Source organism: Hemicordylus capensis, chromosome 3 (genome assembly GCF_027244095.1).
Source record: "Hemicordylus capensis ecotype Gifberg chromosome 3, rHemCap1.1.pri, whole genome shotgun sequence".
In the NCBI taxonomy this organism is placed as follows: Eukaryota; Metazoa; Chordata; class Lepidosauria; order Squamata; family Cordylidae; genus Hemicordylus; species Hemicordylus capensis.
Genome location: NC_069659.1, coordinates 21,171,100 through 21,195,093, shown reverse-complemented (window position 1 = coordinate 21,195,093; position 23,994 = coordinate 21,171,100). Strand labels below are relative to the sequence as shown.

Genomic DNA, 23,994 nt, shown 5'->3' with positions numbered 1-23,994 from the left:
CACGCAAATGGCCGATGCTTGTTGCTCCTGGCTTGAGCAAATTTCTTTTGTCTAAATGTAACTATGACAACTGACAGACTGTACTAGCTGCATTGAATGTAAATTCCATACTATAATGCTGAAATTTGGTCAAGTACCGTAATAAAAGATACTAACTTAATCTGCGCAGAGTATCTGCACGCTAGTATTTGATTGCTCCCATCACCTGTGCCACAGCCCCTTCACCTCAGAGAGATCTCCATCCTCACCTGAGCCGCACTCCTGCTCCTCCTCCTCCATCTTGTTGCTTCCACCCCCTCACCCCTCTTGATCACTGCTCCATCCCCCTCACCCCTCTTGGTCGTGGCTTTGGTGTTACTAGCATCACCTGACCAAGCCGCAGCCCTCTAACCCCAGAGACTTCCCCATCCTCACCCGAGCCCCATTCCTGCTTCTCCCCGCAAGAGGAGCAGCAGCAGCAGTTGACTGGGCCCTTCCTCGCTACCATCGCCACCATGGTCACTCGTTCCCCTCAGGCCACTCGCTCCCCAGGCCCATCCCTCGCCCTTCTTTCTTTCCCTCCCTTCTCTCTTTCTCCCTTTACTTGCTCTTCCCCTCTGTCTTTCTTTTCCTCCCTCCCTTCCTGAGTTACAGATCTTGTTTCCTCATCTAATTCATACAGCGGCAGCTTCCTTTTCCTGAAGGGGCTCTTTCCTCTCACACGACCCCTCTCTGCTCTCCTCTACAATCAAGCACATCTTCTGACTAGTAACAGTTGCATTCCAACTGACCTTAACCATCACAGGCTCCTCCTCCCTATCTGCATATGGAATCCTCACTGCCCAATCACCATGGTGCTTCTGCTCTGTTAGCTCGGATTGATACACCACTGTGTGGACATATGTCCTTAGCCATATACATTCTATTCTATTCCCCCAATATTTTTCAAAATCAAGTCATTACAATCTCTACAATTGCTTTCAAGAGTTACCTGAAGATTGATGCCAGTTCCTGGAGAATTTAGGCCAATTCTGGAGGATTGGCAACTCTACTTTACTGCTACATTTTCAAGCCTGTTTCAGAAGACGTAAGGTCTAGAATCCTCGTTTTAAAATTGTTTTTAAATTAGGCTTAGAGTGGGCTGTGCAGAAGTGCCTCAGGAACCTTTATACTACTGTATAATATTGGAAGCCAGTCTTCAATTGAACACATCTGTATTAATAACATCTGTATATTGGTTCTAACCATTAGCGAGCAAGTATGTCGCACTTGTATTGCAGAACAGCAGAATTTTGTAACTGTGTGTGTAATTGACGAATTAGTGTCTATTAGCAAATAGTTAACACGAAATTCATCCGATTGTCCTGGCAAGTTTTGTAAAACAAGTTCAATTAGTTTTCACCTAAGATCTATGTAAAAGACATGCCACAGGAGCACATGCGCAGCAAACTTGACTTCATCTGAGTTACCAGGGCAATATTTCTGTTCAATTAGAATTTTGCTGTAACTATCAGCTAATAGTTCCGAAGTGAGGGCATTCATATGCACTCCCAAGAAGGCCCATCAATGTAAAGGGAGGATAAGGTAGAATAGATTTACTGGGGCTGTGTAATGAAACATTGGAAGCTATCTTGACTGTTGGTCCATCTAGGGCAGGCCAGCCTTGTTTACGCTGCCAGCAGCTCTCCAGAGTTTCAAACAGGTCTTTCAAACCAAGGATTGAACTTGGGACCTTTTGCATGCAAAGCAGATGCTCTACCACTGAGCTATAGCCCCTTGGATGTAGACTGTATGATAAACAGCATAGTCTTCCCCATGGGTGGGGCCAATCCAAATATGACAGGACCTTTGGAATAATTTTCAGATATACCATCTTATGTTTGCATGCTCCCTGATTTTCAGAATTCACTGTTTTTGCTCCTGTTCTTGATTTCCAGTGAAGATGTCACCCGATGCTTGTGTCTCCCTGATTTCCCTGAGCCGGCGGATCTATTCTGGGAGTATTTGGACCTGACAACCTTCGTTCTGCTCTATGTCCTGCCCCTTCTCATCATCTCTGTCACCTACATGTCTGTTGCCAAGAAACTCTGGTTCCGCAATGCCATCGGGGACATGACAGTGGAGCAGCACTTTGCCCTTCAGAGGAAGAAGAGAATGACCATTATGATGCTGATGTTGGTGGTGGTCATCTTTGCAGTGTGCTGGTTCCCTCTGAACTGCTACGTCATTCTTCTCTCCAGCCAAGTCATCCACACCAACAATGGCTTGTACTTTGCTTTTCACTGGCTTGCCATGAGCAGCACTTGTTACAACCCTTTTATTTACTGCTGGCTCAATGAGAACTTCAGGGCAGAGCTGAAGGCATTTTTCAACATCTGCCGGAGAAGCCCTGGCCCAAGAGAGCAAGGACTTTCTTCTTGCAGTGCTCCATCCTTCAGAGCAGCCTGGCCTGCAAGGGATGACTGCCAGAAATTGCAGATCTCCCATGGCCTCTTTTCAACCTTCAACTGCCAGTCAGGAAAGACTGATATCATGTCTGTTGAACCTATAGTTGCTGTAAGCTGAACAATGTGGACAAATGGGCAATTGTGTAGTCCATAGGGCTGTGTGTGCAACTTGGGATGACTTGAAACAGGAGGAAGCGTTTTCTCTCCCTGGGCTGATGGACTTGCGACTGTGGAGGAAGTTTTACCTTTAGTGCAGCTTGGCTTGCTTGCTTGCTTGACCTTTTTGGAGCTCTGTAGGGCACCACATTTGCTACTGCCTCTGTGTTTCTTGTACTCACTGGTGACCTGCTGACCTCTTCCAACTCTATGATTCGCGGGCTGTATAGCAGCAACTCCAGCGAGGCAGCTTCCTATGTTCTTAGTTTGATTAAGAACTAGGGATATGCATGGAACAGATTTTGTTTTCTGTTCCGAACTTGGAACAGAACACAAAATCCCTGGAATGTTCCACTGGAACAACTGGTTGAGCCAGTTGTTCTGATGGAATGACCCCGTGCCAACTTGGATCATTCCAAGTGTCATTTTGGACTCCAAAATGGTACATGCGGCAGCCATTTGTGTGGTGGTGCTGACCATGCAAATGGTTGCCACACGTGCAGTGGCCAGAATTTTGGTGTCCAAAAACAGTGCTCTAAATGTTTCAAGTGTTCCGAATCAGAATGGGCTAGTTTCGTTCTGAGCTTGGAACAGGCCCTTCATTTGAAGAGAGGTCTGTGCCAAGTTTGGAACACTCAAAGGAGCCGGTTCGCATTCAGAATGTTCTGACTGCGAGCTGTTCTACACATCCCTATTAAGAAATTAATTAAAACTAATTTAAAACTATTTAATGGGTTTACTCTGTGAAATTAATTGTTTTATTCTGTGAATTGTTTTTATATTGTAATGTGTTATGTACACTGTGTGTGTATATATGTGTATGCATATGTATACATGTGTGTGTGTGTATAAAAACATTTATATACCGCCCTATCCAAACGGCTCTGGGCAATGCACAACAACAAAACCCACAAATCAATCTCCTTAAAATCAATCATTACAACACGATATAAAACAGCATAAAACCCTGGAAGGCCAACAATGAACTCATAACTATGGATTTCTGCCAGGAGTGCATTCCACAGCCCAGGAGTAGCTACAGAGAAGGCTTGCCTCATTCATATTCATGTGTGTTTGTGTGTGTACGTGTACACACACACACACACACACACGATAGACAGACAGAATTGCCCTGAGTCCTGTATTATGAAAGATGGATGGAGGAAAAGGTCTTCTCCAGGCTGTTCATAATGTTATAAACCTCTGTCAAATGACCAGAACCATATGATTATGCTGAAGCTGAGCTTCAGTGGGAGTGGGCGGGCCATTTTAAACTCTTGTCTCTGGGCCTACTCCAACCTTGCTATGCCCCTGGCTCCTCTTGTCACAAAGCAAGAGAAGAAGAGTCTTCACTTCTTTCATCTAACTATCATATTGAGGGGCGTAGCTATAATTGAGTGAAGGAGTTCAAAGAACCCGGCCCCCAGCTCCTGAGGGCCCTCCAGATCCCTCCCTCCCTCCCTATTTTCTTCATTATCTCCCTCACTCTGGGGGGCTGCCAGAGAGAGGGATGAACATGGGCCGCCTCTCCCTAGCTACGCCCCTGATCATATTGAAGTGATTATCTTGCACTAGCAGATGAGTCCTGTTGTTGACTGGGCAAAGTCATTTTGCATAGAGCATACTTACAGGAAAGTTAAAGTAATTAAATATATGTAATTGATATTTTTTATTTATGTGCCTGCAAAAGGGACTAAAATAACAGTTTTAATTTTGTAGGATTCAACTTCAAACATTATTAATTTTATTGAATAATTTATGGAAGTAAACTTGAATTTGAGAAAGATCCTGCTTCTTTTGGGGCGTGATGTCATTTTTAGATTATTGATCTGATGTGATCCTTGAGTCAGCCCTGGATTAACCATTAAGGCAAAACAAGCACGTGTTTAGGGCATCAAGGGAAGGGGGGCACCACAAAGTTTCCCCCCTAGCTATCATGCCCTTAACTCTTTCACTGAACATGAGAACATAAGAACAGCCCTGCTGGATCAGGCCCAAGGCCCATCTAATCCAGCATCCTGTTTCACACAGTGGCCCACCAGATGCTGCTGGAAGCCTACAGGCAGGAGTTGAGGGCATGCCCTCCCTCCTGCTGTTTGTTACTCCCCTGCAAATGGAACTCAGAGGCATCCTGCCTTTGAACTGGAGGTGGCCTACAACCCTCCAACTAGTAGCCGATGATAGACCTCTCCTCCATGAAGTTATCCAAACCCCTCTTAAAGCCATCCAGGTTGTTGGCTGTCACCACATCTTGTGGCAGAGAATTCCACAAGTTGCTTATGCGTTGTGTGAAAAAGTACTTCTGTTTGTTGGTCCTAGATTTCCTGGCAATCAATTTCATGGGATGACCTCTGGTTCTAATGTTATGTGAGAGGGAGAAGAATTTCTCTCTATCCACTTTCTCCACACCATGCATGATTTTATAGACCTCTATCATGTCCCCCACAGTTGACTTTTTTCTAAACTAAAAAGCCCCAGGTGTTGTAGCCTTGCCTCATAAGAGAGGTGCTCTAGGCCCCTGATCACCTTGGTTGCCCTCTTCTGCACCTCTTCCAGTTCTACAATGTCCTTTATTATTATTATTATTATTATTAATAATATTAATTATTAATTATTATTTATTATTTCTTGTTTACACAGTCAGACAGGTGTTATTGACTGGTTTGTTTTATCCAGACATCGAGTCCTTCCCAAGGACCTGGGATGCCTGAATTTTATTGTCAATTGTTATAGATATCGTCGCAGAATATAGGCTGTTCCCAGTAAAGCTGCTTTTTGTAATTGGCTGATGGTAATTTCTGTGACCCCTATGGTGTTGAGGTGCTCTTCAAGGTCTTTTGGAACTGCACCCAGGGCGCCAGTGACCACTGGGATTATTTTGGTCTTTTTCTGCCACAGTCTTTCAATTTCAATTTGTAGATCTTTGTATTTTGTGATTTTTTTCTATGTCTTCTATTCCGCTATCCCCTGGTATTGCTATGTCGATTATTTTCACTTGTTTTTCTTTCTTCTCGACTACAGTTATATCTGGTGTATTGTGTGGCAGATGTTTGTCTGTTTGTAGTCGGAAGTCCCATAATATTTTTACATCTTCATTTTCTTCAACTTTTTCAATTTCATGGTCCCACGAATTTTTGGCTACAGGAAGCTTGTATTTTTTGCAGATGTTCCAGTGTATCATCCCTGCTACCTTGTCATGCCTTTGTTTGTAGTCAGTCTGTGCAATCTTTTTACAACAGCTGATTAGGTGGTCCACTGTTTCATCTGCTTCTTTACAAAGGCGGCACTTGCTGTTTGTTGTGGATTTTTTGACTTTTGCTCTGATTGCATTTATTCTTAGTGCCTGTTCTTGTGCAGCCAGTATTAAATCCTCTGTTTCTTTCTTCAAGTAACCATTCTTAAGCCATTGCCAGGTCTTGGTGATGTCTGATTTTCCACTTATATTGTGCAAATACTGACCATGCAGGGGCTTATTTTTCCATTTTTCTGCTCGGTTCTTGACTTGTTCTTTCTTGTAGGCCTGCTTTCTTTCATTGGTGTTGAATAGTTTCATGTTATTGACCATCTGAAGTGCATCTTCTTCACTGTCCTTGATATATTCTTCAAGGCCTCTTTTCTCCTCCTCTACTATTTGATGGACTTGCAGCATTCCTCTTCCACCTGAGCTGCGAGGGAGGTATAGCCTATCGACATCACTGCGGGGGTGCAGAGCATGATTGATGGTCATTATTTTCCTGGTCTTACGATCCAGCGTCTCTAGCTCTGCTTGGGTCCAGTCTACTATTCCTGCAGTGTATCTGATAACAGGTATAGCCCAGGTGTTTATGGCTTGTATGGTGTTCCCGCCATTGAGTTTGGACTGCTTACCCCTACTTCTAGATCATTTATGAATAAATTAAAAAGCACTGGTCCCAGTACAGATCCCTGGGGGACCCCACTTCTTACTTCCCTCCATTGTGAAAACTTTCCATTTATACCTACCCTCTGTTTCCTGTCTTTCAACCAGTTTGCAATCCACACATGTACTTGTCCCCTTATCCTATGACTGATAAGTTTCCTCAGGAGGCTTTGATGAAGAACTTCTCCCCCAGCAGGGCCTGTTCTTCTATGTGCTTTACAATTTTTTCCTTGAGTGCGCTTTCCATCAATTTGCCTGGAACGGACGTTAAGTGAACCGGCCTGTAATTTCCTGGATTTCCCCTTGATCCCTTTTTGAAAATCTGTGTTACATTTGCTACTTTCCAGTCCTCTGGTACAGAGCCTGCTTGCAGGGATAGGTTATATATTTTGGCAAGGAGGTCTGTAATTCATATTTGAGTTCTTTGAGGACTCTTGGATGGATGCCATCTAGCCCTGGAAATTTGTTAGTTTTCAGTTTTTTCAGACAGTTTAGAAAATCATCTCTTGTCACTTCTATCTGACTCAGTTCTTTAGCCTCCATCTCTAAAAAGTCTGGTTCAGGAACAGGTATATGCTGTGTATCCTCTGCCGTGAAGATGGACACAAAGAACTCATTTAGCTCTGTAACCTCCATATCCTCCTTAATAATCCCTTTCACTCCCTCATTGTCTAATGGTCCAACAGCCTCTCTGGCAGGTTTACTGCTTCTGATGTATTTTAAAAAGTTTTTATTATTCTCCTTGATGCTTTTAGCTAAATGTTCCTCAAACTCTCTTTTCGCCTACCTTATTGTCACCTTGCATTTCTTTTGCCACTTTGCATTTCACTGCCACACTCAACTTGAGTCAATTTTTTAAATTATTTTTATCTGCCGTGTTCGACTTTACTCTGCATTGTTAAAAAAACTCTTTTCTTTGGCTCTGTGAGTGACTTAAGTTTTGAGAAACGACTAAACTATTTATCTGAAGTAAAAAGTCATTGAAATGAGCCCCTGGTGGCGCAGTGGTAAAACTGCCGCCCTGTAACCAGAAGGTTGCAAGTTCAATCCTGACCAGGGGCTCAAGGTTGACTCAGCCTTCCATCCTTCTGAGGTCGGTAAAATGAGTACCCAGAATGTTGGGGGCAATATGCTAAATCATTGTAAACTGCTTAGAGAGCTTCTAGCTATAGAGCGGTATATAAATGTAAGTGCTATTGCTATTGCTATTGATTTGCAAATGATTACTGTAAAGAGCAGTACAAAATATTGACAAAACTTCACATAAAGACAGTCATTTGTTATGATGTCTGACCTTGAAGATGAAATATTTTTCTCAATCATTCCTTCTGTTGTGGCTATTTATAAGAAATTATAGGCAGTGGAACTGTGTTTTTTTTAACCTTAAAAATCTAGAATAACTTTTTAAAAAATTTAAATAAATATTAAGGTATAAGTAAATAATTTGCTTGGGTCTTAATGTCTTGTCAGTTAAGCAATGGAGAGGGCTGCGGGGCACCATTGTTGGGCTGTGCTTAGAGCATCAGTTGCCCTTAATCCGACCCTGCCTTGAATGATAATGGTGGTTATATGCTCAGTCCTTGCCATATGTGCATTCATTAGAACAAATTTGAAGGAATGGGACCGTAGCTCAGTGGAAGAGCATCTCCTCTGCTTTGCATGCAGAAGATCCCAAGTTGAATTCTCGGCATTTCTTAGTAGGGCTGAGAAAGACTCCTATCTGAAACCTTGGAGAGGTGCTGCCAGTCAGTGAGTGTAGATAATACAGAACCAGATGGAACAACATTCTGACTTAGTAGAAAGCTTCAGAAGTTTGTCCCCTGTACCACAGCAGCAGGGGTCAGGGAATAAATGGTAAAAAACGGGTCCTGCTAGAGTCCCGCAGAAACAGCCTTGCAACTGCTGCTGAATAACGCTTACAAAAGAGTCCGAGACGGAATAGTTTATTGCAAACAATTGCAAAAAGGAGGGGGAGCTAGAGTTGTCAGGGACACACCAGTTCGGGAAATCAAAGGCATAAAGAAACTTCACCCATATGTAAAGGATGGTAACTAAAAATAATTTAGAGAGGTAATGAGCTGCTCTTGATCAGATAGCTCTTGAACAAGGACGGAGAGGAACTATTATTTACGTGCCCACCCCTCCTCATTCCTGAGTTGGTATGATCTTCTGCCTTTTCCCGCTTGTGACTCACAGTGCTCACACTAGTTTTCCATTCATTTGCAATCAAGGCAGGCCCTGCTTAGCGAAGGGGGCAAGTCATGGTTGCTACCACCAGACCAGCAATGTTTTCCTAGATGTTTCTGAAGGAATTAGTGTTACTCAGTTTCCAAAAATGCATTAATTTCAAAAATCTGAAACTGTGGAGAACTGCTGCCGGTCAGTGCAGACTATACTGAACTAGTTGAGCCAACGGTCTGACTCAGCAGAAGGCAGCTTCATATGTTTATGCCAGCTCCATGGGTGGCTTAGGCAACATAACTGTTGTTTCCAGATTATTTTAACAGTAATTTTAAAAGTAGAATTAGGAGCAAATCAATGACATATGATGGTTATAAAAAGCCTCAAGCAGTATTGTACTGGAGGAGTAGGATGTAAATACTTTAAATACATATAAATGAATGGCAGAGAGATCCATTTAAAAAAATCCTCGACATATTAAACACCAAGTGTTCATACCTGAACATAAAGTTATATTTTTCCACTCTGCCAACTAAATAATCAGGCACAGCATGACTTACCTAGTAATCGGAAGTAAATAAGTGATATCTGGAGGACCTTAGTGTGGGTTTTCATATGTGTGCATTTGCATTCAGGTGTACATGCATTCATTTTAAAAATGAACATCAATACAAATGTGGGAACCAAATATGTGAACTTTTCTACTGGCATACAGTGTATAAAGACTCTGCATGCAGTTATTAGGGCACCTGATATCTGATAACCTGCATACCGTACATGCATTAATAAGGTTGGCTCTCCCTTTGGGGGCTTAAAAAGAAATTTGTGGCACCGCATTTAAAAAACAATTAAAAAAAACACACCCTTGCACGCTGTCACATTCAGACCCTTCTGTGGTACTGACTGCAAAAGAAAAAGGAGATTCAAAGCCCCATTTTAGCGTTGCCATTGCTGGAAGACTGCAGTCTCTGCCCATTTGAATTCAATCTTCTTCATTTCTGTTCTTGTTAATCATGGCTAAAAGTACTGTTAATGTTCTGATACATGTAATAAGACATTTTATTTCATTGCTTTTAGTATAATTGTAAGATTTTATTTTACAATTCTTCTTTATTTTTGAGCTCTTCGGAGGGCAAGCCTAGATGTAGAGGAAGGTGACATTTGAAGCATCAAGTGTAAAGCCAGTGGATACAAGTGCAGTTTGTGAGACTTCTAATTTAGGAGACAATTGTCACCGGCCAGGTGTGTAGCTGAGTTTAGCACTGAATCATTATTATCATTTTTTATTTGTTGTTGTTATGATTGTTTGACAGTTTCAAAGTGGTAAACATACTATTGATATGTTTGAGTAAACCAAAGTAACTCCATTTTACATAGAATACCAAAGCATCTCCAAGTTTGCTTAGAAAACCTAATTCTAACTTAAAGTAACCCCAGCCCAGCTCTGGCCAGCTCAAGGACACGGCCTCACATGATTATCTCTCTCCACTAAATTGTATCTAAAGAAACTTGGTTCTCACCATTCTTTGCTGACAGTTAATAAAACAGGATGTAACCAAATAAGGAGTGATCACCAGATGACCAATGAATCATTCGCATGCGTACTAGATACTTAGTCCACCATTTTACTGCCACGTATACTATGTCAGCATCATTCAGATTGTCTGTATAAATGTAAGATGCACCTATAACCAATTTGTATTCAATGTGGAGCGTGAGCCCCATTGTCTACCTGCTTCTGCAGAGCATTAAACCAAGCCTCTAATAGATTCCCACTGTGTCTGTTTGATTGGCTTAAGGCGGACCCAGGGACGAACTGAATTCACATCACTATTAAAAATATCAAATTATTACTAGGAGAGGCATGATGAAGTATATCGCAATGGGAGGGGACTGTGAGCCTGAACCACCCCATATCTTTTAAGTGCTTCGCAATACCCCTATTGGTGGCCTGTGTTTTCTCTGGGAAGACATTTTGTGTCGTAGTTTCCAAATGGCTTTTGGAGGCCCTTTTGTAGTTTACCTTAGAATTGACTGGATTCAGCCAGTTCTCTAGGGGAGGAGATAGTTTCCCGCCTTTTCTTCCATATATGGAAACCCAATATCTCCCTTTAGAGGAGGAGGATATGTGGAATATACTACGTTATAATATTGGGGTAATAATTGGATCTGTACTTGTTTTTTTAAAGGGAACTGAAAGGAAACCCCCCCCCCTTCAATTGGTTCGTTCCAGCATTTTTCCTTGTAGCTTGCTCAGGGAAGATCAGACAAGGGCTGAAGGGAGAGTGTGGTTTTTAGGCTGTATCTGTTCTATTATACATCTCTAGGCCTTGCTGTATTTTCTAAGCAAAACACAACCAAGCCTTTCATCTTCAGGATCTTTAGACTGTTACAAATCCATGAGAAGCAAAAAAAAAAAAAAAGGAAGGGCAGTGCGTGTGTGTGTGGGCGGGGGCAGAATCAAAAACTTAAGTTAACACAAACTCTACTTCTGATTGGAATGGTTTGTGTGGGAAGTCTTGATTAGTTTGGAAGCCTCTTCTCTTACTAGATTTGGTTGGTTAATCCTTGTAAATGTCACCTCAATTAATTTCATCAAAACCAGTATGCTTTCAGACATAATGTTCGGGATGAGAGTGTTAATCTGAACTAGGCTATTATTTCTGAACACTACTCAGAAATACACCTTGCTCTTTCTGTGCCCCTCCCCCTTTTGTTTTTTAAAAGCTGTTTTGGCAGTTGGGAGATCTTCCAGAGCACCCTCCAATGCAGCTGAATTTCGAAGGGGAATTACAAAAGTCTAGGTGATTGCACAGAATGGCCACTGTTTTTGTGTAGATAGTTTTATTTTCAACATGAACCTAGGAACTAGCCCCTCAAATGGAGAGTACAGAATGTACACCTTGCTCTCTGTGTGTGTGTGTGTGTGTGTGTGTGTGAGAGAGAGAGATGTGTTGAATACAACATCAATAATTCAGCTACCATTCAGATAAAGAACCAATTAGTGAATACACTTAGAAGTGCTTAGTAAGGATCAGGTCTTTCCAGTTTCACAAGTTTCCTGGGGAAGCTGATATTTATTTATCTGTCTATCTTGATACCGCCTGATATGTACAAAATTTAAAATATTTAAAAATCAACACATTAAAATACATGAGGCACAATAAAAACAACAGTATAAAAGTTATTAAAACTAATTATTAAAATTAATTCTAATTAAAAGCAGGGGGCATATTCCAAAGCCCTAGAGCAGCCACAGAGAAAGCCTGCTCTTGGGTCGCCACCAAACAAGCTGGTGTCAACCGTATGCCCCATGCTAGCTGTTTGGCTGAAGATAATATTCAGATATCAAAACCTTGTGGTTTTAAGATTCTCCTGCTAACTGAGCAAAGAGGCACCTTTTAAAAGTGGTGATTCTCTTTACTGAGCAGCGGGAGAGCAGCTGGCCCTATTGATCCCAGCACAGCATCCCTCCAGTGGCTGTTGCTGGTGTCTATCTTATTTTCTACTTTAGATTGTGAGAATTGGTGTAACTGCTCAGTCTTCTGCTCCAACTTGCTCCCTGCTTCACATCTTTTGGCTGGCTCAAGTTTAGGCCTGACAGTGCCTCGCCTGGACAGCTGCATGGCGGTGCTCTGAAAGATCTAGGTCTAAAGATCTAGTCACCCTCTCATGTGAGTGACTTGACATACATACATTCACACACACACACACACACACACACACACACACACGGCTGTGCATGATTGCAAATTCTGGATCCAATCTGGAACCACAGGCAGGGGCGTATCAAGGTTGGAGTGGGCCCCGAGACAAGATTTTAAAATGTGCCCCCCGCTCACTGAAGCTCAGCTCATGAAGTAAAGAAATCTTAAATGAGGCTGAATAGTGGTAACAAAAAGCATTATATATATATAAACCTATGTGCCACAATAGAACATCATCCTAAATTATTTTTTTAAAGGTTTTGTAAATTGTGGACAATGCAAGTCATTTAATGGTGCTAGAGAAAGACATGCTGTTTTGGTAGCTCCAGGTCTTAACACTCACATCAATTTTGGAGGATGAATACAACTGAAGGAAGCCCGGGCGGGTGCATGGCTGGAGGAGTCAGTAATATGACTTGCCTCTGGGGGGGCCCCTCCAAGGCAGTGGGCCCCCAGACAACTGTCTCCCCTTGCCCTATTATAGTTACGGCCCTGACCACAGGTATTGTTTACAGATCCAGTATCGGCTTCAGAATCCGATTTTTTAATCAGCAAAATTATTTTTAAAAATCCCTGGAAAAACAAGGCTAGAAAGGGAGCTCTGAAAGTTGACCCACAATTAGGTAAGGATGGCCTGAATCTGTAGCTGCCACCTACTAAGTCTGACCCATGGTCCCTCTTGCTCAGTATTGTCTACACAGACTGGTAGCATCTCTCCAGAGTTTCAGACTGGGGTCTTTCCCAACCCTGCCTGCTGGGAATTGAATCCAAGAGCTTTTGCATGCAAAGGAAGAGCTCTATCACTGAGCGACAGCCCCTCCCTGACAACAGCAGATTTGGTACCTACCTCTAGGTGTTCTCCTGCACCATCAGTGCCGTTGGAGCTCAATGGCCTGGAGCTCTCCTCTGGGTGGGAGGGCAGGGGAAATAGCCTGTGGGCGCACTTGAGTCCCTCGTTGCACCTCCCCTGTGTTGAATTGGAGAAGATAGGGATGAGGAAATGGGAAAGACTGGATCTCATTATTATCATTAATAATTTATTTCTATAGTAAGGCCATCACAAAATGGAGGACTGTCGTCATTGTTCGATTCGGCCTTCTAATAGCCCCTGGCCTTGGTTTGGTTCACTGTGTATATTGTTTGGATAGATGAACTCTATATTTTGTTGACTGATCATAAATGCTGACTCAGAGTTATTTAGGCAACACAAAGAGGTCTCTGCCCACAGGGCGCTTACAATCTTCAATAGTGGGGAAACTAAGGAGCAGGGGAACAGATGGATGTGGGGAAATGTCATTACACAAATGTATAACTTGGTTACATTTGCAGGCAAGGATTTGATTTATTGCTGTAATCCTCCTTGGGCATCATTTTCCTAATGGAAAGGTGGACTACAAAGGCTTGATTTATGAAATGGATAAGTCTAAAGCCACATAGAAAAGGTGGATTTTGAGAAGGGATGTGAGGGACCAGGGCCGGTGCTAAGGATTCTGGCACTCCCCTGCAACCAATAAATTGGCATCCCCCCCTCTCATCAGTATTAATAGTAGGCTATATCTCCCCCCACGTTCCCCAAACTCCTTTACGAACTCTGTTTGTTCACATGATGCTGCTATTTCCCCTTCAAATCAAATGCTGCAATAAGAAAATTGCAGTGAAGGGGCAAATGCATAGTCGGAATAAAAACAAGTACTGAGCAGTAAATACGTAGCATCGTATGAACAGGCTGTCATAGTCCAAGGGTTAATGTGATCAAAGCAAACAAAATAAAAATGAAACCACAAACTAAATAGCCAATGACTCGTAGCTCCACCCATAATCAGTGTTCCCTCTAATTTTTTAAAATTGTGAGCAGAATGAGTTTTGTTCTGGGTGGCAGTATCAAGACAGTGTTTGCACTTATGCATTATTATGTGCCACGATAGATAATAAAACACATGTGCATGCACGAACCCAAGTGGGAGCTGCTGTTACTAGAAATATATCATGCCAGTCTGACCAGGTAATACTATGTGAGAGCATAAAGTAGCAAGTTTTCACAGAAGCATACCCTTGAAGCAACAACACCTGACCCTTCTTGCAAGCCAGTATGCAAAAAAAAAAAGACATTTCTCTTTATCAGGTTACTTTCAGTCTGCCAAATCAATTTGTTTCTCTTCAACCAAGCAGTTAAAATGGGTACAGTAGCTACTACCCATCAGCTACCAACAGCCATTCAGCAAGCACCTTCGATTAACAAACTGTTTTAAAAGTCTTGCAAGAAGACCACTCTTTTCCCTCAGAGGAGGGTTGTATCTGCAAAGGATGCTGGGTTGTCTCGACCTCCTGCTCCTAGACAGGGCCAATCAAAGCTTCGGCTCATGGCAGGAGGGAGGGGCAACCCCCTCAGACTCCAGTTCTTCGCCCTGTCTGCTCCGAGCAGGTGTCCTTTTCTCTGTGCTCTTCAGTTTTGCTGTTTTCCCATACTGTCTGGTCCTATCTCCTTGCACTTTGCCCTCCTAGCCTTCAACTTCGAATTAATTTGATACCCGGCATTAATACAGAGGGTAGCAGGGAGGCATTAGGACCCAGGGTTCCTCTGCCGCCGCCTCCTTTGGCCTTGTTTGTATGGCGCTGGAGATGCAGCGTGGCAGAGAGAGGCTTCTCCTTCTCTCTTGGAGGACTCCGTGGCGCATGCTGTGTGCCAAGCTGAGTGGGCAGCGGCTTCTTCTCCTGCGCCCAAACCTCGGCCCCACAAGACTCAGAAGGCTCACAAGGCCTCCAAAGGCAAGAGGCGGGACAAAGACGGGCCGAAAGAGAAGCGGTCGGCCACCTGCCTTTCTTCAGGCAGTGGGGCCGTTTTGGAGTGTCAGGCAGCTCCAGCTACAGAAACCGCTGCTCCGGTTCTGCAGCGGGCGCAAGGGAACCCGAGAGCTTCAGCCAGTGAGTTTCCCAAAGATGTGGAAGGGCCCTCAGGGGAGAGGGGTGTTCCCGCCTCTGAGCCGCCTGCTAAGCGCACACGCTCACCAGCTGCAGAAGGCCCCCCCCGCTCCCTTCCAATCTAGGGCTGGGCGAGGAGGATATTCACCCAGCCTTTGCAGCGTTGTTGCGCCGTGTGGTGGCAGAGCAGTTTGAGAAGCTGCCCTGGCCGCCGGTCCCTTTCTCCTTCCAGCTGCCACCTTTAGCTCCTCAGTTTCCCGCGCAAAATCCTCCGGCGGCCATTTTGGGCTCTGCCTCAGCAGCCCTGGTTGCTGCCCTGTCCGCCTCTCCTATTCTCCCTACTGGGGCTGGAGGACCTCCAGTTTTATCCCCTTGCCATCCATTGCTCCCCTCAGGTCCAATAGCCCCTCAGTCCCCTTCTCGGGAGCCGGTTTGCCCTTCTGATGTTTCTGATTCAGATAGGGAGGAGGGGGAGCTGTCTGGGGATGAAGATGATGTTCCTGCAGTTCCTCAGCAGGCCCCCTATCGCCTGTTTTCGCAGGCTGATTTCCCAGTCTTGCTTCATAAGGTTAAAAAGACCTTGCGATTGGGGGTGGTGAGGTGGTTCCGCCTGTCACAGAGGGCGTTGAAGGGGATCCGGCGGTGCTCCCTTCCCTGCGGCCACCCGAAATCGCCATGCCTTGTCCTCAGTTGTTCCTGGAGCTGTTCCAGTCTGAGTGGGACAAGCTCACAGAGGGGAAAGGCCCCTCTGCCGCTGTGAAACGTATGTATAACTCTAGTAGCTCTCTCATGGAAAAGCTCAGGGTGCCTCCGGTGGATGCAGAGGTCGCTGCGCTGGTGACGGGGCCAGTTCTCCCTAGGGAAGGCGAGGCTGTATTAAAGAATGTGGAGGATAAAAAATGTTCCATGTTCTTGCCCGGCATGGCGCTCGTCTGAAGACTATGAATCAATTTCGCAGCCGTCGCCGCCAATCTCTGATTCAAGATCTTTGCCAGGATCCTGTAGTCAACGTTGGTCAGCGTGATGGGTCTCCAGTTTTTAGGTAGCGAAGTATCCCCCTTTTTGGGGAAGAAGATCAGAAGCCCGTCTGTGAAGGATCGGCCCAGAGCCCCCTCCTCCATGCAGGAGTTAAATAGCTTGACTAATACTGGCAGCAAGAGGTCCACAAATTCTTTATAAAAAGCCCACGTCAGGCCGTCCGGGCCCGGAGCCGAAGTTCCCTTGCCTCCCGAGATGAGTCCCTTCACTTCTTCGGGTGTCACCGGTCGGACCATGGAGTCGCATTCTTCCTTCGTCAGAGACTGACCCTATCTGGCATCCTCTGTCGCGCGACAGTTCTTCAGATACACATACACATCCTCTTCCTTGACAATCCGTTCCACGTACAGCTTTTGGTAATATTGAGACATGACGCAGAGCATGTCTTGAGGGTCAACTTTCAGGACTCCTTCCTCGGTCCTCAGACCTTGGAAGCCCAAGTGTGGTTTTGGCTCATTCCTTTTGGCCCATTCATCTCTATCGACTATCGCACCCCTAGTCCAGTACATTTTACTCATCAGCCGATTCTGACGGAGTTGATTTTGAAAGTGACGGATAGTAGCTCTGCATCCCCCAAGTCTCTCCTCTTCGAAAGCCTCCCCTTTATTCATCCTATCCGTGATTCTCAACAATTGAGAAATGGCTCCCTGGTACTCTTGGATATCTTTCCTATAGACCTCACTATCAGCTAAACTTACACACTTAGAGATCCTTCTCTTCAAGATCTCCCAGTTCACCACGACATCTTCAGTGGTATTTAACATCAGTCTTGTCTGTCGGTTCAGTTCTAATAACAAAAGTGACTTAAAATAATCGGAACTCAAATGTTTTGGTTGTAAGCGCCATAAAGGGCAAAACTCTGGGCAAAACCTCCCCATAGGTACACGTAAATCCGACCATGGCGTGGTCTGACCATGGAGTCAATCTTAATTTACAGCCGTACACCCGAAAGGAGGGAGGCGCCCATAGTCTATCCAATCGGCTGGCTACCCTCGGATGGAAATAGGTAAATTTACTCCCAGACTCACATGTCTGCTTATACTTATGAGCAAAGGCCGATTTATGGGAAATGGGAAAGAACTCAATAGAATTATGCACATCCAAAGCCTTGTCCTCTAACCCCAGAGTTCTTGACAAGTAAGATTGTAAACTACTCTCCTCGACTGTTAAAGAGGAGCATGGGGATGAGATGGGACATCCATCTATAAAGGTCCTCCGATCCTCTGGGCGCGCCCTATTATTGAAATTGCCCACCACTAGAAGGTGACGTCTAGTATTGGTGATATCTTTTAGTTTAGCCCACACTTTCTTCCTCACATTTAAAACACAAAAATAAAATAAACGACGACTGACTAGGAAAATAATAAAACTGATCAATTTAGAAATCCACTTGGTCAATAATGTAGAAAATGTGATATATACTTTTAAAGTTAAAATTTTACTTTTCTTGATTTGATTGATGCAAATTCTTTTAGAATGTCGTTGCTTTGCCAAAATTTGGAGAGCTGAGCACATCAAAACAAAAGAAATAAGCAGGACTATGGCTGCTTAAAAATCCTGACAGGAAGCTTATTCCTTGGGAAAGGGGTGTGTGCATGCGCATACACATACTCTGGGGGATCAGGGGTGCAGACAGGGAAATCTTGAGGAGCAACTCATCACTTAAATTTGGGGAGTGCAAAGGGAAGAAAAATATGCTTTGAAAGACTGAAGATATAGGTTATCAGGTTTGGCAGGGGTTCAGTAAAATGAGTGGGGAACTAGTCAAATGCTTAGGGTGGGGATTGCACCTCACTGGAGATGTCATTCTTTAAACTGTTCAAGCTGTTGGACCACATTTAGTTGTTGGGTTGAGGGTCCCTAATACTCAAATCTGTACCCTGATTGAATCTCACATGCATTCAATTCATGCTGAGTATACCCACCCTGCACTTGATCTTCTTTCACTTGAAGTTCTTTCACAGTCTTCCTGCTCTGGATAAGAGATGTCACAAAGAAATCTATACTTTGAGGGAGCTTCCCTCCACACACAACTTTTTCAAGGCAGGGCATAACTTTCAGTCTTGGGATGAAGGATGTAACAACACTTGCTCTGGTGTATGTGTATGACTCTCACACAACCCCACCCCTGTTATCTGCCTATTTAGGGAGGAATATTATGCAAACAAGCCCTTCTCTAACAGTCTTTCTCACAGGCTTTGAGAAGGCGGGGGTGGGGGGAGCCCTTGTCCCAAGGTCTGCCTCACACCAGAGTCGGCCAAGAGTGACTTCATGTTCCTGAAACCCTATATCCCAGTCCCTCCAATGAACAATGAAGCTCCCGAAAACTTGCCACCAGCTCTTGGGAAGATGCCCCGAGTGGCCAATAATTCTCTGCAACCCTCTAACCTCTTGGGTACAGAGAGCGGGGAAGGAGATCTCTGAGAGAGGCAGTGAGAAAGTCCCTTGAAAAGGAGGAGCAAAGTTCCCCCTGCGCACTGTGTGGCCCCCTTTTAAAAATAAATAAATTTAAATCCAAACAGGATCGAATCTTTTAATCCCTGAATAATAATTCCAGATAATTACCTGGCTTCCTTGATCAAGTGGCACTGGCAGAGTCGACGTCTACATTTTAAAAGGTGAACGGAAAGGCTTCCAGCATGCAGGCGTGGGAAAAATTGCCTGATCTGGGAAAAATCAAACCAGCGGTGGCGGGCCTCATCATGCATAGCCAATCAGCTCAGAGGACGCGCCACCGGCCAATGGGAGTGGAGATGCATTCACAATTGCAACTAAGTCATTGTAGCAATACAAGTCAGGGCAGGGTGCAAAAGCACTCTGAAGCTACAAACCTGTTCTTTCTGGGGGAATATAACCTCATCCAGAACAGGAAATTCTGTCCTGTCTTGCAGATTACGACCCCCAACAATGAGCACTCCCCATCTTGCTTGGATTCAGCTTCAGTTTATTATCCCTCATCCAGCCTATTACTGCCTGTAGGCAGGCAGCTGTGACCTGACATTGTGGTCCACAATGAGGAGCAGAAGAAAATAATCATGGTTGATGTCACAATCCCATTTGAAAACCGAAAAGCAGCCATGACCAAGGCCAGAGAGAAGAAGCACCAGAAGTATGCCCCACTAGCACAGGTACTCAGAGAGCGGAGTACGAGATCTCTGTGGAATACGAGGTCTCTGTGGAATACATCAACACGAGGTCTCTGTGGAATACATCAACATTACTGAAAAATCGCCTGTAAGACAGATTTCCCAAAGGCTGCATCCTGACGGGCCTGAACATCCAGCGCATAGTGCCTGATAAAAGAGGAAGGAGAGGCCCATGTTGCGGTCTGACACATGGACTCCACTTTCAAAGAAACCAGGGTGGGGGGGATGCCAGACACCTGGTATGCCAGCTTAATCAATTGTACAATCCACACTGGAATTGATTGCGCCGAAGCCCTCTGTCCCTTATGGGGCACCCCATTAGTAACAAACAAGGTTTTTGTGATCCTGACGGATGCTATGCACTCCACGTAAAAGGCTAAAGCCTGTCTGACATCTAAAGCATGCCAGCTATGCCTCAGCAGTGTGGAGGGATTTGGGAAGAAGACAGGTAAATAAATGTGCTGGGACCTATGGAAAGTGGAAACAACTTTGGGGAGGAACGAAACATCCACCCTTAACATAACCTTATATATTTGAAATAACATGAATGGGGGGAGGGGTGTCACCGTAAAGCTCTTAACTCCCCTCCTAGCCGATGTGATGGCAACTAAAAATATAGTCTTGAGGGTTAACAGCCTCAGGTCACATGTTGCCATGGGTTCAAATGGCTTTCCCATAAGGGCATTAAGGACCCACGGTAAGTCCCATGAAGGGGCTACCGAGGGAGCATCAGGGTGAAGATGTGTTAAACCTTTCAAAAACAGTTTAACTTGCCGTAAAGCAAATAAGGATGGCCCTAGGTCAGTGCAGGACCAGAAGGCTGAAATCGCTGCCAAGTGGACTCTAATCGAGGACATGGAAAGTCCTGACTTCCTCAGTTGAAGCAGGTAAGACAGAATTGTAGGCAGCGTAGCCTCTTTAGGGTCAGTGTCTGTGCTCAATGTCATGAACTTGGGGAAAGTGTATATTTCGCCTTGTAGGATGCAATTGCAGAGGGTTTCCTACAAGCCTCCAGTACCTCCCTCAGTTCCAGAGTCCAGGTAGCTGGATCCTCCACGCCATTAGGCGTAAGCTTTGAATGTCCAGGTGGAGGACCCGTCCCTCCTGCAGAGACAGCAATGTTGGTAAACAAGAGAGTCGTATGAAGTGATTGCGGGAGAGGAAAAGAAGCCGGGGAAACCAAGGCTGGCGAGGCCACCATGGTGCCACTAGGATGCAATCGACCGCCTTGGCTGCTACTTTTTGCTGGATCCGTGGAAGAAGGGGAACTGGAGAAAATAGGTAAAACAACTTCCCCGATTAGCACATTGCAAAGACATCATTCGACGATCCTCTCCCTATGCCCGCTCTTGAGTAGTACGTGGGGCACTGATGATTTTCTTCGCTCGTGAAGAGATCTATTACTGGATGACCCCATTGTTGAAATATATCATGCAGAACCTCTGTGTCTAGTTTCCATTCGTGTGACAGGGCATGTGACCGGCTCAGCCTGTCCGCTACTGTATTGTCTTGACCTTTTTCTTTCTTTTTAAAAAACATTTATATCCTGCTCTTCCTCCAAGGAGCCCAGAGAGGTGTACTACAAACTTGAGTTTCTCCTCACAACAACCCTGTGAAGTAGGTTAGGCTGAGAGAGAAGTGACTGGCCTAGAGTCACCCAGCTAGTATCATGGCTGAATGAGGATTTGAACTCGGGTCTCTCCGGTCCTAGTCCAGCACTCTAACCACTATACCATGCTGGTTTTTTGAAGTGCACTGCCGTGATGTCAATGTTGTGATTGAGGGCCCAGTGCCAAAGGTTGATCAACAGGAGGGAATGGGATCCCGTTCCCCACTGGCAGTTGATATAAGCCTTTGTTGTGGTGTTGTCTGTCATCAACTGTACATGTTGGCCTTGAACCTTTGGGAGGAAGCCCTTCAAGGCCTTGAATACTGCCAGTAGTTCTAGGTAATTTATGTGGTGGCAGGCTTCTCCCATTGTCCAGTGTCCGTTTAAATGCAAGTCTTACAGATGTGCTCCTCACCCTTCTTTGGAAGAATCTGTTGTGACTTGGACCTGGGGAGGAACTAGGGAATTCTGATCCATAGTCCACCACCTGAGGAACCCTCACAACTGAGCTGGTACATGCAGTATCTTGGAATTGTGATCCTGGAGAGGACTGAAGATGTCCAGGAACCACTGCTGCAATGGTCGCATAGACAGTCTGGCGTTTGGCAGGATAGCTGTTGTGGAAGCCATCGATCCCAACATACACTGTATGTCTCGAGCAGTGTGAGCCGTGCTTTCGCATATGCGTTGCGCCAAGTATTGTATGTTCCGGATTTGCTCCTCTGGAATCCTTACTGCCACGGAGTAGAAAACGAGCCCCAAGGACAGTATGTTGTGTGTAGGTCGTAGCTGTAACTTCTTGTAATTGATGGACCGGCCTAAGTCCTTTAGCAACTTCAGTGTCATTTGAAGATCTCTTAGGAAACGTTCCAGGGACCTTGCAGACAGTAACCAATTGTCTAGATAGGGGAAGATTTGCACGCTCCTCTCTTGAAGGTGACCCACGATGACAACCATGCATTTCGTAAAGATTCTTGGCGCCAAGGAGAGTCCGAAAGGCATGGCTCTGAACTGAAACGTGTCTTCGCTCACCTGAAAGCGGATGTACTTTCTGTGCTGTGGGCATATGGATATATGATAGTATGCATCCTTTAGATCTATAGAGACAAACCACATCCCCTGTGAGAGGGAAGGAATGTCCACGACTGTAAGCATCCGGATATGCTGAAATTCCACATAATTGTTTAGAAGACATAGGTCCAGTATGAGTCTTAGGCCACTGTCTCTCTTTGGGACGGTGAAGTAGCAGGAGAACAAGCCGTCCTCCAGGTGGGAAGGGACCCATTCTATCACTCCTTTGCGAAGAAGGGAGTCGATCTCCTCCTTGAGGACAGTGGTTGCTGAAGTAGGTTGCCTGCCGGAATCTGGAGGGCATTCTATAAACTTTATGGCGTATCCTATACGAACAATTGTAAGTATCCAGGCGTCCTCCGTAATCTCTTCCCATTGATCCAGATACGGTCTCAATCAGGACCCCATCCAGGCGTATTCATGCCCTCTTCTGAGAAGGGGCGGGCTTATACTTCTGTTGACCCTGCTTGGGGGTCTGGTACTGGCATTTCCTGTACTGAGAATTGAGCTGGCCATATCTGGGCTGATGAAAGGAGTGGTCATAGGTGTGAGTCGTCGACTGGCATGGCTGGAATGGCCTCTGCGAATCAAAGGGTCTGCTGAATCAAGATGACGACGATGTGGAGGGGAATCTCATGGATTTCGCAGTCTTCCGCATCTTCTGCACCTGCTCCATAGTTTCGTGAGTCTGAGTCCCAAATAAGGCTACCCCCATCAAAGGGAAGATCTTCAATTCGCGTTCTTGCTTCCGTGTGCAAATCTGAAGACCGTAGCCAGGCGTGCCTGCATAGGGATACAGATGCAACAAGTGATCTAATCGTGCAATCAGTGGAATGCTTAGAGGTATGGAGGAGTTGTTTAGTCAATCTGTAGCCATCTTTCTGCAGAGAATGGATAGCCTCTTGCTTAGGAGGTGGAAGCAACTCCAGATGTTCTGACAGCTTCTCCCAAATTAAATGGTTATACCGTGACATGAAAGCCTGGTAATTCACTATCTTGATTTGCATGGATAAACCAGAATACAAACTTTTGCCCATGGAGTCCAGTCTGTGCCCTTCCCTATCCATAGGCATTGACAGAAGTTTGTTTTTAGATTTGGTCTGAGCCTCTTCCACTACAACCGAGTTCAAGGTGGGGTGTTTCAACAGGAATAGAGAGCCTTCTGATTTGACCTTATATAAATTCTCCACCTTCCTGGAAGTAGGGGGGACTGAGGAAGGCTTCTCCCAGAAGCTTTGGGCAATATCCAACAAAGCCTGATTCACTGGGAGCATAATTAGTGATGAGGATTTATTGTCCAACACATTGAAGAGAGGGTTAGAAGAGGGAGCGACCTCCTCTTGTAGTTGCACCCCAAGTGACTTAGCCATGGCAGACATATATGCAGAAAAAGATTTGTCATCACCAGATGGAGAAAAAGTAGCTGTGTGCTCTTCCCTCTTCCGATGTTTAGCGCCAGGGCTGTCGCTATTGGAGGAAGACAAACTCAAGTCCGACTCCGAATCCGATGAAGTATCAGAAGTCTCCAAAATCTTTTCCGGGGGTTCGACAAACCAAATCCAAAAGTTGAGAAGCAGTAGGACGTGACACTTGAGGCTGGACTCTGATCCCCAGAATCAGGCATCACCACAGTAGGCTCTTGTGGTTGATTGCGGATCGGCGGCTGAGTCATCTGGAGCACAGATTTCCGAGGAGGCACATCTGTTAAGTTTTGCCTATCCACATGGTTCCTTGGCACTAAGGAGACTGGGCTTCTCTGTTCATAAAAGGAACGATAAGGGCGCTTGTAAGAAGGAGACCTGCCTCTGTAATAGGTGTGTGCGCTCACTCGACGCATATACAT

General features: G+C 44.9%; 1 protein-coding gene and 1 long non-coding RNA gene across 2 annotated transcripts in view; both read left to right on the top strand.

Annotated features, from left to right (window-relative positions):
* The first annotated feature begins 977 nt into the window (after positions 1–977).
* On the top strand, positions 978–3,699 carry GPR83 (G protein-coupled receptor 83). Its single transcript, XM_053307602.1, has 2 exons — positions 978–1,066; positions 1,917–3,699. Exons 1-2 carry the CDS (start codon positions 981–983, stop codon positions 2,542–2,544), a joined length of 714 nt encoding a protein of 237 aa, XP_053163577.1. The 5' UTR covers positions 978–980; the 3' UTR covers positions 2,545–3,699.
* Positions 3,700–8,266: 4,567 nt separating this feature from the next.
* The window catches only part of LOC128350042 (uncharacterized), a 47,623-nt gene continuing 31,895 nt past the window's right edge, over positions 8,267–23,994 (top strand). Inside the window, exon 1 of the long non-coding RNA XR_008319132.1 lies at positions 8,267–9,903. This is a non-coding gene — a long non-coding RNA (uncharacterized LOC128350042). The remainder of the gene's footprint in view (positions 9,904–23,994) is intronic.

What these genes read in the sequence shown, in the direction of transcription:
- GPR83 (XM_053307602.1), top strand. Translation starts at nt 981, where the DNA reads ATGCCAGTTCCTGGAGAATTTAGGCCAATTCTGGAGGATTGGCAACTC. An exon ending in TCAAGCCTGTTTCAGAAGAC is followed by an intron (nt 1,067 to 1,916) that starts GTAAGGTCTAGA and finishes CTTGATTTCCAG; the next exon opens with TGAAGATGTCACCCGATGCT.